The sequence below is a fragment of the Schistocerca americana genome, chromosome 8, assembly GCF_021461395.2.
Source record: "Schistocerca americana isolate TAMUIC-IGC-003095 chromosome 8, iqSchAmer2.1, whole genome shotgun sequence".
Taxonomy (NCBI): Eukaryota; Metazoa; Arthropoda; class Insecta; order Orthoptera; family Acrididae; genus Schistocerca; species Schistocerca americana.
In genome coordinates, this window is record NC_060126.1 from 110,450,197 (window position 1) to 110,464,963 (window position 14,767).

Genomic DNA, 14,767 nt, shown 5'->3' on the forward strand with positions numbered 1-14,767 from the left:
AAGAGAGGATTGCAGTCAACATTGTGAAAAGCCTTCTCTTAAGTCAACATATGCTAGAAACGTAGGTTTGCCTTTCCTTAATCTATCTTCTAAGTCATAATTTCAGTATTGCCTCATGACTGCCAACATTTCCACTGAATCCAAACTGAGGTGTGAATGATGAAGGATGTGAATGCCATAGCAAATTTCTCGGTTTCGTAGAAAGTATACGACGCAACACGATACGTCCGTCATAAACAGATGTGCTTTGTATCACCTGTCACGTGTACGAATTACGCAAGAAAATATCAGCAGGAGTGCCGGATATCGCCTTAGTAATCAGATACTGAACCGTTCCTTATCGAAGGAAGTGACGGCTGAGCGAAGGATACGGTTCGATGATAAATAAACGGCCACACAGCCACAAGACACATTGTGGGCTCACTATTTCAGCCGCTACACCTGAGAGGAGTAAGCCGTTCAAGATGGTGAAACAGTTCTCAGGAAAGAGCTACGCGCTCGACGTGGCCAGCTTGGAAAACATGGAGTCGTTTCTCGACGCCAGCGGTGAGTGAATTGATCAGAAAACTTATATTAACTCTGGAACATATCTTATATTTACGTTACGAACTAAGTAAAAAACTAAGGCTCTGTTTACACTGCAGCAGAAAGGTCTGTAAAGTTGGCTAGAGTTACGTGAAATGTCGGCGGAAAACTTAAGAGTGAACAATCTGCAGAGTTCTTTGACTTTTTCGGATAGAGTGTGCAATTACACAGAAAGTTTATAGGATTAGGTGGTAGTAAATCAGTATATATGAATACGAAATCGCGTCATTCTGATCAAATTTTTCAAGCGGTTTACGGGGGGAACAAAGAAGGAGCCTACACTAAGATTGCACTACACAAAAGCAGTCAAAAGTATTATCGGCTTATGCACCGATGGCCAATCCATTAACCATCATTATGCACTAAGAAACAACTTCGAAGCCTCAAATACCACTCGGCGTTTTAAAAGGGCTTGCTTCAGAACGACTTCGTTTAACAAAGAAAGACTGCTTCCATCGACTGACCTATGCAAACGTCGTAGAATTGATGTACACTTATGTTGAGAAAAACGGAACCCCTTGAACGACTGAATATAGGACGTTCACATAGAACATGTACAATAGTATATTCTGGAGAAATTTGAACAATACCGCCTCGCCGGTTCAGTGTCAACATCGACATCGCGGCGCAGCACGAACTACCGGTAAAATGTGCCTGCGACTCTCGTTCTTGCTATGCAGCAAAGGTACTGGATCAGTGTGACTCGAGCAGACGTACAGGATGCATGAACCGTGTCGTCAAATCAGTGAGTCTGAAAGATGGCGCAAATTGGCATGAGAGAATGGAATTCATGCATCCGAGAAAGTGCTGCTTGTGTGGGACGAAGTGTCTCGACAGTGCAACTGGTGTATGCCGAATGCTTCACGGAAAGCTGTAGAACACGACGAGACGGATCAGGTCGCAGCACCCACACCACCCACCGAGGACATGGAAGCCTCATCCTTATGTCATTACAGATCAGATCCGTGTTTGCGTCCTCCTCGGCTGTAACAATACATCGTACACTATTAGGTTTGACAGTCTGTCGCAGTTCATTACGGCATGGCTTACGTACGCGCCACCTTTCACGAATGTGCAGAAACATGCTAGGCAGCGGTGGTCTATGAAACGACTCCATCGCAGACAGCAACGGCATCAGATAGTGTTTTCGGACGAATCCAGGTTCTGTGTGTTTGAAAAAGATGGCCGCTTGCTGGTTCGCTACGGAAGTCGGGAACAGCATCTCAGTGACTGCATTCGCGCAAGAAATACAGCGCAAAATCAAGACCTTATGCTGTGAGATACCATTGGGTATAAATAAAAATCACATTTGGTGCATGTCCAGGACACTGACCAGTGCGACCTTCAAGAATGACATCCTGCCACCCGTAGCTATACCCTATCTGCACAACACCCCAGACGACATTTTTCACCAAGACAATGCACGACGAGAGGTTGCCGCAAAAACACGTCACAGGATGTCGTCCTTTTGCCCCGGCCCACCAGACCACCAGGCTTGTCACCACTCGGAAATGTGTGGAATATGGTGAAAAGACAGGTGCAGCACCGTGACCCAGTGCCAACCAGCACAGATAACTTGGGAACCAGATGAACGCAGCATGGATGGCTACACTACAGGACACCATTCGCGTCTTATACGCGTCGATGCCATCACCCTTGGAAGTTACGAGTGCGCATGGCGGACCCTGTTGCTACTCGGCTACAGGACACTTACTGACACGAGGTAACTCATTCCTAATCATTTCTGCAGAACATACTAATGATCAATTCTGTGAATATGAGCGTCTTATTCAGGATTTTATGTTTTTTCTGGACATGAGTGTATCAAGGGTACGAGGGACTCCCAGAGGAGAGAGTCTTACTTTAGACGTAGAAAGACTCCTGCACTGTCACAAAGTAGTACAAACGACGCATCACAGTTCTAGAATTTTTGAAACCCATGAATTTGGCAAATTCAAAAATAAAAAATTTAATCGAAAATTTTTACTGTCATATCATCATCTGGGGGTATAACGTCACAGAAACGGCGAAGAAGTGTAACTGTGGGCAGAACAGGAAGACCTTAAACTCCTACGCCATTCGAACCATCAGGGATGTAATCCGAATAATATATAGATCAGGAGTGCCCTCGACCAATATGTCATGAAACGTGTAGAAGATCCGATACCCAGAGCTCAACACTGGCCAGTCACAAGTGGAAGCAGATGGCCTGTGACTCTATAAATGTTCCCCTTTAATGACGTTTCAAGTTCAAGAAGGCGAGCTGGAATAATTTCTAACTAGAGATAGACCAAGTTATAACGAACGACATAAAATTCAGGATTTTTGTGCACATAACGGAGAAAATATCACTTAAGCATATTCCACGATAATGCAGGACTCAATACCTAGTGGGACTAACACAGCACATCAAACGATTGTTCACTGCGTACCGAGAGCACTTTGACGAAGACTCATTTGCTGAAGAAGCCAAAACCGCAGGCGAAGCATAGACCGCACCACTCAATGATGGAAGGAAAGAAAAATAGATGGAACTGCTGAATGGTCTGAACATGACGCATAATAGGGGGCTTTTCACTTTGGGTCATCAGTCATCTGATTAGTCGGCTGCGGCTCGGTATGGACTCCTCTCAGCTCTTTATTTCAGAGTAGCACCTGCACCCTACTTCTTCAATTACCTGCTGGATATATTCCAGTCTCTGTCTTCCCCTACAGTTTTACCCTTTACAGATCCCTCTAGTCCCGAGGAAGCTACGCCCTTATGTCTTAAAATACACACATCAAAAAAAGTTTTCCATCACCTCGGTTCCGATAGTTCCGGAACCTGTACAGAAAATTGGAATAGAGATCAACATAAACATCATTTCTGCCCTTTTTATTGCTCATGAAAACCACACATTGCATGTTGTACCATAATACAGCGAGACCTTCAGAGATGGTAGTCCAGATTGCTCTACACACCGATACCCCTAATACCCAGTAGAACATCCTCTTGCGTTAATGAATGCCTGTCTTCGTCGCGGCTACTATCCACAAGTTCATCAAGGCACAGTTGGTCCAGATTGTCCCACATCTCAAGGTGATTCGGCGGAGATCCCTCAGAGTGGTTAGTGGGTCACGTCGTACATAAACAGCCCTTTTCCATCCATCCCAAGCATGTTCGATAGGGTCCATGTCTGGAGAACATGCTGGGTACTCTAGTCGAGCGATGTCGTTATACTGAAGGAAGTCATTACAAGATTTGCACAATGGGTCGCGAATTGTTGTCCATGAAGACAAATGCCTTGCCAATATGCTGCCGATATGGTTGCACTATCGGTCGGAGGATGGCATGCACGTATCGCACAGCCATTACGACATCTTCTATGAACACCAGCCGCGTACGTCGACTCCACATAATTCCACCCCAAAACAGCAGGGAACCTACACCTTGCTGCACTCTCTGGACAATGTGTCTAAGGCGTTCAGCCTGACCGGGTTGCCTTCAAACACGTATCTGCCGATTGTCTGGTTGAAGGCATATGCGTTCACACATCGGTGAAGAGAACGTGATGCCAATCCTGAGCGGTAAATTCGTCACGTTGCTGAGCCCATCTGTATCGCACTGCATGGTGTCGTGGTTGCAAAGGTGTACCTCGCCATGGATGTCGGGAGTGAATTTGCGCGTCATGCAACCTATTGCGCACAGTTTGAGTCGTAATACGACGTCCCGTGGCTGCACGAAAAGCATTATTCAACATGGTGGCGTTGCTGTCAGTGTTCCTCCGAGCCGTAACCCGTAGGTGGCGGTGAGCCACTGCAGCTGTAGTCCTTTGGCGGTCTGAGCGAGGCATGTCATCGACAATTCCTGTCTCTCTGTATCCCCTCCATATCCGAACAATACTTCCCTTGTTGGCCGGCCGCTGTGGCCCAGCGGTTCTAGGCGGTTCAGTCCGGAACTGCGATGCTGCTACGGTTGCAGTCCCGAATCCTTCCTAGGGCATGGATGTGTGTGATGTCCTTAGGTTAGTTAGGTCTATGTACCTCTAAGTCTAGGGGACTCATGACCTCAGATGTTGTCCCATAGTGCTTAGAGCCACTTGAATTATTTTTGAACTTCCCTTGTTGAGAGCCTTTCCTGGCACAAAGTAACAATGCGGACGCGATCGAACCGCGGTATTGACCGTCTAGGCATGGTTGAACCACAGACAACACGAGCCGTATACCTCCTTCCTGGTGGAATGACAGTAACTGATCGGCTGTTGGACTCCGTCCGTCTAATGTAAATTAATTGAAACCTTCAGCTGCCGACAGGTGTTGTTGATATGTCTCGATGGGGACAGCTGAAAATACGTGCGCCGACCTGGACTTGAACCAGGGATCTCCTGCTTATATGGCAGACGCTCTATCCATCTGAGCCACTGAAGACACAGATGAATAGGGCGACTGCAGGGACTTATCTCTTGCACGCTTCCCGTGAGAGCCATCTGTGTCCTCAGTGGCTCATATGGATAGAGAGTCTGTCATGTAAGCAGTAGATCCTGGGTTCAAGTCCCGGTCGGGGCACACATTTTCAGCTGTCCACATCGAGATATATCAACAACACCTGTCGGCACCTGAGGGTTTCAAGTAATGATCATTTATACTTGACACACAATTTCAAACCGTTTTGGAAACTTTTTCTCGCTGACACCAAAAACAGAAAATAATGAAAGCATAAATATTTTTCCTTTTTGCTGTTCCACTTCCTTAGTACTAAGTCCGTTTGGAACACATTTTGCACACAGTAGAAATAAATGCAATAGTTGCAATACTATATTTTATGCAGCGCATCGTCCAGGATGTGTGACGTTGTAGACATTGATATGTGCGAAAAACTAACTATTCTTAAAATTTATCGCAAACTTCCCAGATTGTACTCATCCAGTATTTCATCAGGAGAGCACCAATTTCCAACACTTGAAATATAATTTCTATACTTGTTCTCCCTTAAAAGCTCACAAAATAGTTAAAGAAGAACAGTTTATCACTTACCAAATGTTCATTTTTCATTCAGTAAAAAGATCTGCATCAAGTGTGACTTTTCAATTTATTATTTCTTTACCACATACTCCATTTTCGACCAATTACATACGTGGACGATCGATTATTTAACGTATCAGGATAGGAGTTTACTGGTTTTTAACATGTTGGGCATTGTAATCGCAAGACAAAGATGATATAAATTGATGTTAATAATGAAGTATGTTATGAGTGAAGAAAACTTGCATTACACAAAAGCATATCATTAGAATTATGTATGGAGCTCATCTGCAATGTGAGTAATCATTTTAAGCGTGTGTACATCTTCATTGTTATCTAACACCAACTATATATGGAATTTGTGACAGCAGTCCTGTAGTGTTTACTTATCACAGACTGAAAACACAACTTCTGTTGTAAGGTTCTTTTTAGTTAAAACACGACCAGTTTCAGGTTCTTATATGCCCATCACCAGGTGTTATACTGGAAATATACTAGAGATCAGAGCTAGTAATAGTTTTTATACATAGTAGTGCAATTAAAAAAAGCAGAAATGAAGTTCCATATAACATCTTAGAAACTAGCAGTTGGGCTAGGTGTGGTAAAACTTAAGTCAATGTCGAAGTGACACCAGACAATACTACAGACAGCTGCCTGGGTAAAGAAGTATGCAATGAACACCAGGACAGTTATACTTTGCGCTGTGACCCCTAGCACCCCGGTGGGCGAGTGCAGGATGGGGTGTATCACCAGCAACTGCAAAAGATGCAGTAGCATACACGAAGGTGGAAGCAAACTGATAAACCAGAATGGCAAATGTACTGCCATTTGTTTACGGGAAGAAGAGCGTGGGACCACTAGCCCCCTGCTTTTTTATGTATACTACTGCATGTAAAAGTTAATTTAGCTCCGGTCTCTTGTTTATTTTCAGTATAAGACCTGGTGATGGGCATGTAAGATCCTGAAACCGGTATTGTTTCAAATAAAAATAACCTTACACCTGAAGCCATATTATCAACCTCTGCTAGAATCCTCAGTTGCGGATGATCCTCTGACGGACTGTTTGTAGTGTTTACTTAATTTTTCCCCACAGGAGTGACAGACGCCACACACCGCCACCTGGCTCTGTCAGCAAAGGACACCCTGACACTGACACTGGAGGGTGACAAGGTGACGGACGTGACCCAGCTGGGCGAGTACAAACACGTGCTGACATACCGCCTGGGGGAGGAGTTCACAGAGGACACGGCCGGCCGCAAGAGGAAGAGCACCGTCACCCAGAGGGGCGCCGACACACTGGTCAAGGTCGAGAAGTACGAAGACGGCAAGACCGTCACCATAGAGAAGACCTTCAGCGCCGACAAGATGGTCGCGGTGAGTCCCAACACTACACTCCCACTCTCAGCACTCTCTCTTTTACACCTGCTCTTATCATGTGTCGTATATGAGTGAACATTGTGCTGTCACATATTACTGAGTATTAAATAAATTAACAGAAGCATCTTATTTCTGATATTCCAAGCCATAGATGCTGAAAATTTTTTAGTGTCAGATTGAAATAAGGCTTAGTTAATGAAAGTGAGCACAGACAATCAACAAGTCACACATCCTCAGATGCTGCTGTCAGTTTTAATCAGCATTCTGAATTCATAAAGACGTGCCTCAAAATACTAATAATTTTTATGAAAGCTTGTAAAAACTGACTTCTGGAAGAGAATCTCGATTAGAATAATTTGATCCTATATATCGCCTACAATTATTTTGATGAAGTACTCTCACAGAATGCTAGGACTATCAAATGCAGTATCATCTTTTGTTCTTCTTCTATGTAGCTGTGCCTATAATATTGTTGAGTATACCACATTATCTGCGACCACTGCATCATTCATTAATTGATGCATAATTATCTCTAATCGTTATTGTGAGAAAAATTTTGGGTGTTAACACTCATTAGTACTTCCTTTCACTGTTCGTCTTTCACAATTTATGTGGCATTTCCACAACCTCAGGATTAAAACAGTTTTGAAATTTATTTGTAATCTCCGTCAGATCCACAGGGTACCCGTATTGAAAATGTGACTAACACACTGAACTTCATTCAGTGACTGATCTACTTCGCCTTCGAATGTCAGATGATTGTATTCTCAGTTCTTCTTTTCAAGACATCAGTAAAGAATTTGATCAGAAGAATCAACAGAGCAGTAGTATTGAATGTTATCCTCATAAAGATTGCCTACAACAGCAGCGATAATTTTCGTTGTTTTACTATCGTGTATGATGCATTCGCGTATAAGTGCTCCCTCTCTATCTCTCTCTCTCTCTCTCTCTCTCTCTCTCTCTCTCTCTCTCTCTCTCTCTCTCTCCCCCCCTCCCTGCCTCCCTCACACAGACACCCACACACACATACACACGACCAAGAATTTATTCAAATGGACTCTGGCCTCAAAAGCCTTTGCCCTTACATTAAAACCTAATTTAATGATCAACTAGAAAATCACTGTAAACAAATAAAGCTATCAATATTTGATTTCTTACCTAGAATGTTATGTATCTTCGTTATTCCACTAGGTATCAAGCTGCTTAAAAAATTAAGTCTTGTAAGGCATAAAAGACAAAAATATCCACAATGCCTCATAATAAATGGAAATTATAAAACAGATTTATATACTGTGTCATATAGCTGTATTTGCCCTATTATTGCCAGTTTCGTTACATTATAGAAAAGGCACAACAAGAAAACAGCGCATTGCTTTTTCTTATTCAATTTTTTTTTCTTTTACAGACCCTCACTGTCGGCAACGTCACAGCAAAAAGGATCTACAAGGCAGTTTGAACTCTGTTTTTGAAAATACAGTGTGTTTACTGTGTATACTGTGAAAAATTATCATCGGAAAGGTCTCCTAATTGTACCAAATCTTTATCTCTTAAGTTATTATATTTTTGCAGTCCGTTTCACAAATAAATTTAAGTTAAAACACTGAGATCTGATTCTATTTTGTTACCAATTCTGATCTTTATTTTAAAATACAGAGCAAAGCGACTAGTATGTAACATCTTGCAGACTGATTCCGGAATTAATAGAGTGAGTACTGGAAAATGCCGTCAAACCTGTTCTCTAAAGTGCTCCTTACACACCTTAGGATGTGGAGGAGTGCTTGGTGGATGAAGGGCTGAATATTTCTTTGCTACAGTAACAAACATGCAATTTATATGTTTTCTCTGCAAGATGGCAGACTGATTCCAGTTTGCTGCACCTATGCATAACCAACCACTATAGTAATAACACCCAACGATAGCTGCTACAGCAAGACGGCATATGGATCGTCATTGTAAGAAGAGAAATACACTGTGCAATACGACACGTGAATAGTGGACATTTCGCGCACGCCTTAAGCGACAACGGCTTTCAGTCAGCTTTCTTCATTCTTCCTGCCGCGTTTATCCGTAAAAGCCAACAACTCTGATATAGAGACGATATGCATTAGATATTTCTCCCACAACTATGCCAACATTTGCCAGGAACTAATTTTTATCGAGTAATACACTCCTGGAAATTGAAATAAGAACACCGTGAATTCATTGTCCCAGGAAGGGGAAACTTTATTGACACATTCCTGGGGTCAGATACATCACATGATCACACTGACAGAACCACAGGCACATAGACACAGGCAACAGAGCAAGCACAATGTCGGCACTAGTACAGTGTATATCCACCTTTCGCAGCAATGCAGGCTGCTATTCTCCATGGAGACGATCGTAGAGATGCTGGATGTAGTCCTGTGGAACGGCTTGCCATGCCATTTCCACCTGGTGCCTCAGTTGGACCAGCGTTCGTGCTGGACGTGCAGACCGCGTGAGACGACGCTTCATCCAGTCCCAAACATGCTCAATGGGGGACAGATCCGGAGATCTTGCTGGCCAGAGTAGTTGACTTACACCTTCTAGAGCACGTTGGGTGGCACGGGATACATGCGGACGTGCATTGTCCTGTTGGAACAGCAAGTTCCCTTGCCGGTCTAGGAATGGTAGAACGATGGGTTCGATGACGGTTTGGATGTACCGTGCACTATTCAGTGTCCCCTCGACGATCACCAGTGGTGTACGGCCAGTGTAAGAGATCGCTCCCCACACCATGGTGCCGGGTGTTGGGCCTGTGTGCCTCGGTCATATGCAGTCCTGATTGAGGCGCTCTCCTGCACGGCGCCAAACACGCATACGACCATCATTGGCACCAAGGCAGAAGCGACTCTCATCGCTGAAGACGACACGTCTCCATTCGTCCCTCCACTCACGCCTGTCGCGACACCACTGGAGGCGGGCTGCACGATGTTGGGGCGTGAGCGGAAGACGGCCTAACGGTGTGCGGGACCGTAGCCCAGCTTCATGGAGACGGTTGCGAATGGTCCTCGCCGATACCCCAGGAGCAACAGTGTCCCTAATTTGCTGGGAAGTGGCGGTGCGGTCCCCTACGGCACTGCGTAGGATCCTACGGTCTTGGCGTGCATCCGTGCGTCGCTGCGGTCCGGTCCCAGGTCGACGGGCACGTGCACCTTCCGCCGACCACTGGCGACAACATCGATGTACTGTGGAGACCTCACGCCCCACGTGTTGAGCAATTCGGCGGTACGTCCACCCGGCCTCCCGCATGCCCACTATACGCCCTCGCTCAAAGTCCGTCAACTGCACATACGGTTCACGTCCACGCTGTCGCGGCATGCTACCAGTGTTAAAGACTGCGATGGAGCTCCGTATGCCACGGCAAACTGGCTGACACTGACGGCGGCGGTGCACAAATGCTGCGCAGCTAGCGCCATTCGACGGCCAACACCGCGGTTCCTGGTGTGTCCGCTGTGCCGTGCGTGTGATCATTGCTTGTACAGCCCTCTCGCAGTGTCCGGAGCAAGTATGGTGGGTCTGACACACCGGTGTCAATGTGTTCTTTTTTCCATTTCCAGGAGTGTAGTTTCCTCACTTCCCCTAAGTTACTCCTGACGTCCTCTTACTAATGAAATTCAAGACGATTTACTACACAAACCATTCTAAAACCTTCTCTTTGAATCTATCTTCTCTGCCCAAATACTCTTCTTCATCGTTTCCCATTATTCTCAAGCTAAACTTTTTGCTTGTAATCCATCTACGGAACTGAGCAGCATTAAGTTTTTTTTGCGAAAAGATTTTATAGAGGTCCTGTATGCTATAATTAGCACTTGGTGATTGTTACCTTGGACAAGCAGTTCAATAAGTCATTGATGCAAAACACCAAAACAAATACTCAGAGAAGAGTGTAAAAGAATGGTAATTCCCCCGACGTCGGGAGAATAAATATTTGATTCCGGAGAAATTTTGGAACACATCATGGAGTACTAACCCTATGACTAATCTTAGTAAACAGGTTAAGAAAAGGTAAACCTATGTTTATGGTATTTGTAGACTCAGAGAATGTTGATGACAGTGTTCTCTGGAATACACTATTTGAACCGCCGAAGGTAGCACGGGCAAAATACCGTAAGCGAATGGCTATTTACAACCACTAGAGACACCTGACGGCTGTTACAAGAGTCGAGTGGCATGAAGGGAAGCAGTTGTTGAGAACTGAGCCGGCCGCGGTGGCCATGCTGTTCTAGGCGCTTCAGTCCGGAACCACGCGACTGCTATGGTCGCAGGTTCGAATCCTGCCTCGGGCATGGATGTGTTTGATGTCCTTAGGTTAGTTAGGTTTAAGTAGTTCTAAATCTAGGGGACTGATGACCTCAGCTGTTAAGTCCCATAGTGCTCGGAGCCATTTGAACCATTTTTGGGAACTGAATGAGAGAGACAGGTAGCCTATCACTGATGTTATTTAGTCAGTACGCTGGGAGAGCAGTAAAGGAAACGAAGGAGAAGGAATTAAAGCACAGGAAGAACAAATATAAACATTTTTGCGATGACATTGTCAAAGAGACGGCAAAGGACTTGCAAGGTCAGTTGTACGGAACGAATACGATCTTGAACACAGTTTGTATGATTAATATCACCAGAAGGAAAACAAAGGAAATGAAATGTACTAGAAATAAATCAGGTGGTGCTGATGGAATTAGATTAGAAAATGAGATACTATAAACAGTCAGTGAGTTTTGCCGTTTGTTCAGGAAAATAACTGATGATGATCGAAGTAGAGAGGATATAAAACGCAGACTGACCATACCAAGAAAAGTATTTCTGAAACTGAGAGCTTTGTCATCATTCAATGTAAATGTGTGACTTAGCAAGTCTTTTCTGAATGTATTTGTGCCGAGTATAGCTTTGTGCAGAAGAGAAACGAAATCGATAAGCAGTTCAGATTAGAAGAGAAGGTTTGGAAAAGTTGTGTTGCAAAAGAATGCTGGAAATCAGATGAGTTTATCGAATAAGTAGTGAGGAGGTTCTGAATCTAACTGAATGAAAACTGTGGCACAACTTGACTAAAGTAAGGAATCGTTTGATAACCACACAGCCTGAGTCATCCATGAATAAACGGATTGGTAATATCAGGAAGTATGGAGGGTAAAACTGTAGAGGTAAACTAAATCTTCAGTACAGTAAACTGTTTCAAATGTATGCAGTTGGTATTGCTGAGATGGAGGCTTGCACAAGATTAACGTGAAGTGTTTCATGAAACCATTGCGGATTGAATACCACCACCACCAAAACCACAGCAACAACAACAACAATAACAATTAAAGTCTTTATGACTGTACAAAATTTTGAAAAACACAGCTCTCAGTCGTGAACACAATTAATTTGTAACCTAGGTTTCGGTGTCACAAGGGACACCTTCTTCGGACAAAATTGAAACTACATGTTACAGCATAACGTGTTTTGTGTTGACTGTAGCAGAGGACACATGGCAGCCCATAGTGTCTTGTACCTCTGTTGCATTTTATTTTAATTCTGACTATCTGACGCTGTCAGGCACGACCGCAGCTTTCGAATTTTTTTGTACGTTATGCTGCAACATTTAGTTTTAATTTTGTCCGAAGAAAGTGTTTCTTGTGACGCCGAAACCTAGGTTAGAAATTAATTGTGTTCGCGACTGAGGGCTGTGTTTTTCAAAATTTTGTGTTATACAACAGTTGCTGATTGACAGCCATGTTAAAAATCTTTATGACTGTCCTTCGAATATCCGATGCTTCTTTTTTTCCAAATTTATTGATACCTTAGTTGACCCACGTAAGTCAGTTAACTGTTAACATGCCTGTATATGAACATGAATGACTCCAATTTACCCCTTGTAACATCATAGATTAAGGGTCGACCTGCGACAGCAATCGCACAATTTGCTCAGGGGCCGCTAGACGCCGCCACGAGCGCTAAGAGTGCATTGCGGTCGCAGGCTCGAGTGTTCCGTACGAGCCGCGAGGTACCGCCACGAGCGCAACCGTGTGTAAGTGCCGACGGAGTTCGGCCAGCTCTCATTTTGTTGGCATCCAATTTTTGCCTATTCTCTTATTTGCTTAGTTGCTTAGCTCCTATGGCTCATGTTATTGTGCTCTCTTTCAACCATTCTGACTGTTTTGATTTACTCCCAATTGAGAAGTGCTCATTTTGGCATTTCACTTTTGCATATTTCTCATTTTGCTAATAATATGCTCCTTAGCTTTTTACAGTTAAATTGATTAACATAGTCTCATGTACTGTTTGTTCATTTCAGCCTGTTCATATTTTGATGTTCTTTAAATACTGTAATAATTCTCGGAAGCATTTCTTCCCTTAAACTTGTGTAAAGTATTCTCGATGTAGGATTTGTTCTGTGACCCAGGTGTAAGGTTTTGAATAGAAATTATATATCAAACTGTGCTTTAAAAGGAATTTATTTTTTTCAGTTTGTACTACATCAGACGACAATTTTGTGACATGAGGGAGAAATTTGAGGGGCGAACCCATGGAAATAGTCTTAAGTGTTCACCTTTAAAAATAAAAATTTGTGTGACACTGAAAGACGTGACACTGTAGGCATCGCAACTTTATATATATAAAATTATACGTCACACCCTGCATCAGGGCAGTTCCTGGCATTAATCATTTGCATCCAGTTTTAGCCTTCGATAAATATGTGTGTGCCTCTAGGATAATATTTCGCAAGTGAATCGAAATTTTTTCTCTATTTTATGTGGGGAACATGTCTTGCTTCGCGACTATCGACTCACTTCGCTGTTTGTTGTGTGTGGTGGATAGAATTTGTCTATAACCGCTACCATATATCGGACTATAATCTTTCGCACATATATATTTTATATAAATATTACAGACCGCAGGTTCTATTTCGGTTTTCTCTTTTATTGGATAAACTGCTGCTAACTAATATGTAATTTTTTGACACTATCTCATTCAGGTTGGGAGTATATGACTTCGTTGCGTATTACATGACGTAGTACAATGTAATATATGGTAGTCTGTTGTAAATTTAATGACACTCTTTACTAGTCACAGTAATTTAAATACCGTCCTCTCATTGTCAAGAAACAATAGTTAAGCAAAATATAGGCTATAGTGATCGATCAGAAAATAATATTATGTGGTATGTAGTGTTTTATCAGACTTAAAGCAAATTAAAAAACGTGTTTCTTCAATAAATGAAGCTAAGCAAAGCAGTAAGTCAGTACTAGCAGACAGTGTTTCATCCTGTAAATAAGAAAATAAGAATTGAGTGTGTCATATGTCTTGCACGATGATCTGATAGTAACAGTTTTTGATCATCGTATATTAAACTATATTCTTAATACAAACTTTAACACTTTGTATTGTGCTTGATGTGCAAAGATATTTCTGTCAAATAAACCTAAACGAGTTTTCCGCAAACTTTTTGATAGTTGTTTTGCTACAGTTCACGCAATCCAATTCATGGTTTGAATACTACATTGTAGGAGGCTGATTGTCAATATAAAAATATTTTCAATTACGAATAATTTCCCCACTCTAAGCTAGCCATGATTTTCTCAAAGGCACACAATAGCCCTCCCTGCCGTAATGTGTATGAAATGGAAGAGGCGATATGAAGAAGAGGGCTAAAAGATGTTATCTAATTCGCAAAACGTTTAGTTGGATCACTTATTGTCCACTTACGGTAGACATCTTACTACAGCATAGTCGTGTGTTTGACAGCAATAATTCAGTAGCATACGTTACTAAATACCAGTAGAACACGGTTTCAAACAGAGAA

At 43.0% G+C, this 14,767-nt stretch overlaps 1 protein-coding gene across 1 annotated transcript; it reads left to right on the forward strand.

The window, feature by feature from the left end:
* Positions 1-464: 464 nt before the first annotated feature.
* On the forward strand, positions 465-8,477 carry LOC124545604 (fatty acid-binding protein, muscle-like). The gene is made up of 3 exons (XM_047124552.1): positions 465-546; positions 6,680-6,960; positions 8,369-8,477. Exons 1-3 carry the CDS (start codon positions 465-467, stop codon positions 8,417-8,419), a joined length of 414 nt encoding a protein of 137 aa, XP_046980508.1. The 3' UTR covers positions 8,420-8,477.
* Positions 8,478-14,767: the final 6,290 nt, after the last annotated feature.

What these genes read in the sequence shown, in the direction of transcription:
- LOC124545604 (XM_047124552.1), top strand. Translation starts at nt 465, where the DNA reads ATGGTGAAACAGTTCTCAGGAAAGAGCTACGCGCTCGACGTGGCCAGC. An exon ending in GTCGTTTCTCGACGCCAGCG is followed by an intron (nt 547 to 6,679) that starts GTGAGTGAATTG and finishes TTTTCCCCACAG; the next exon opens with GAGTGACAGACGCCACACAC. An exon ending in GCGCCGACAAGATGGTCGCG is followed by an intron (nt 6,961 to 8,368) that starts GTGAGTCCCAAC and finishes TTTCTTTTACAG; the next exon opens with ACCCTCACTGTCGGCAACGT.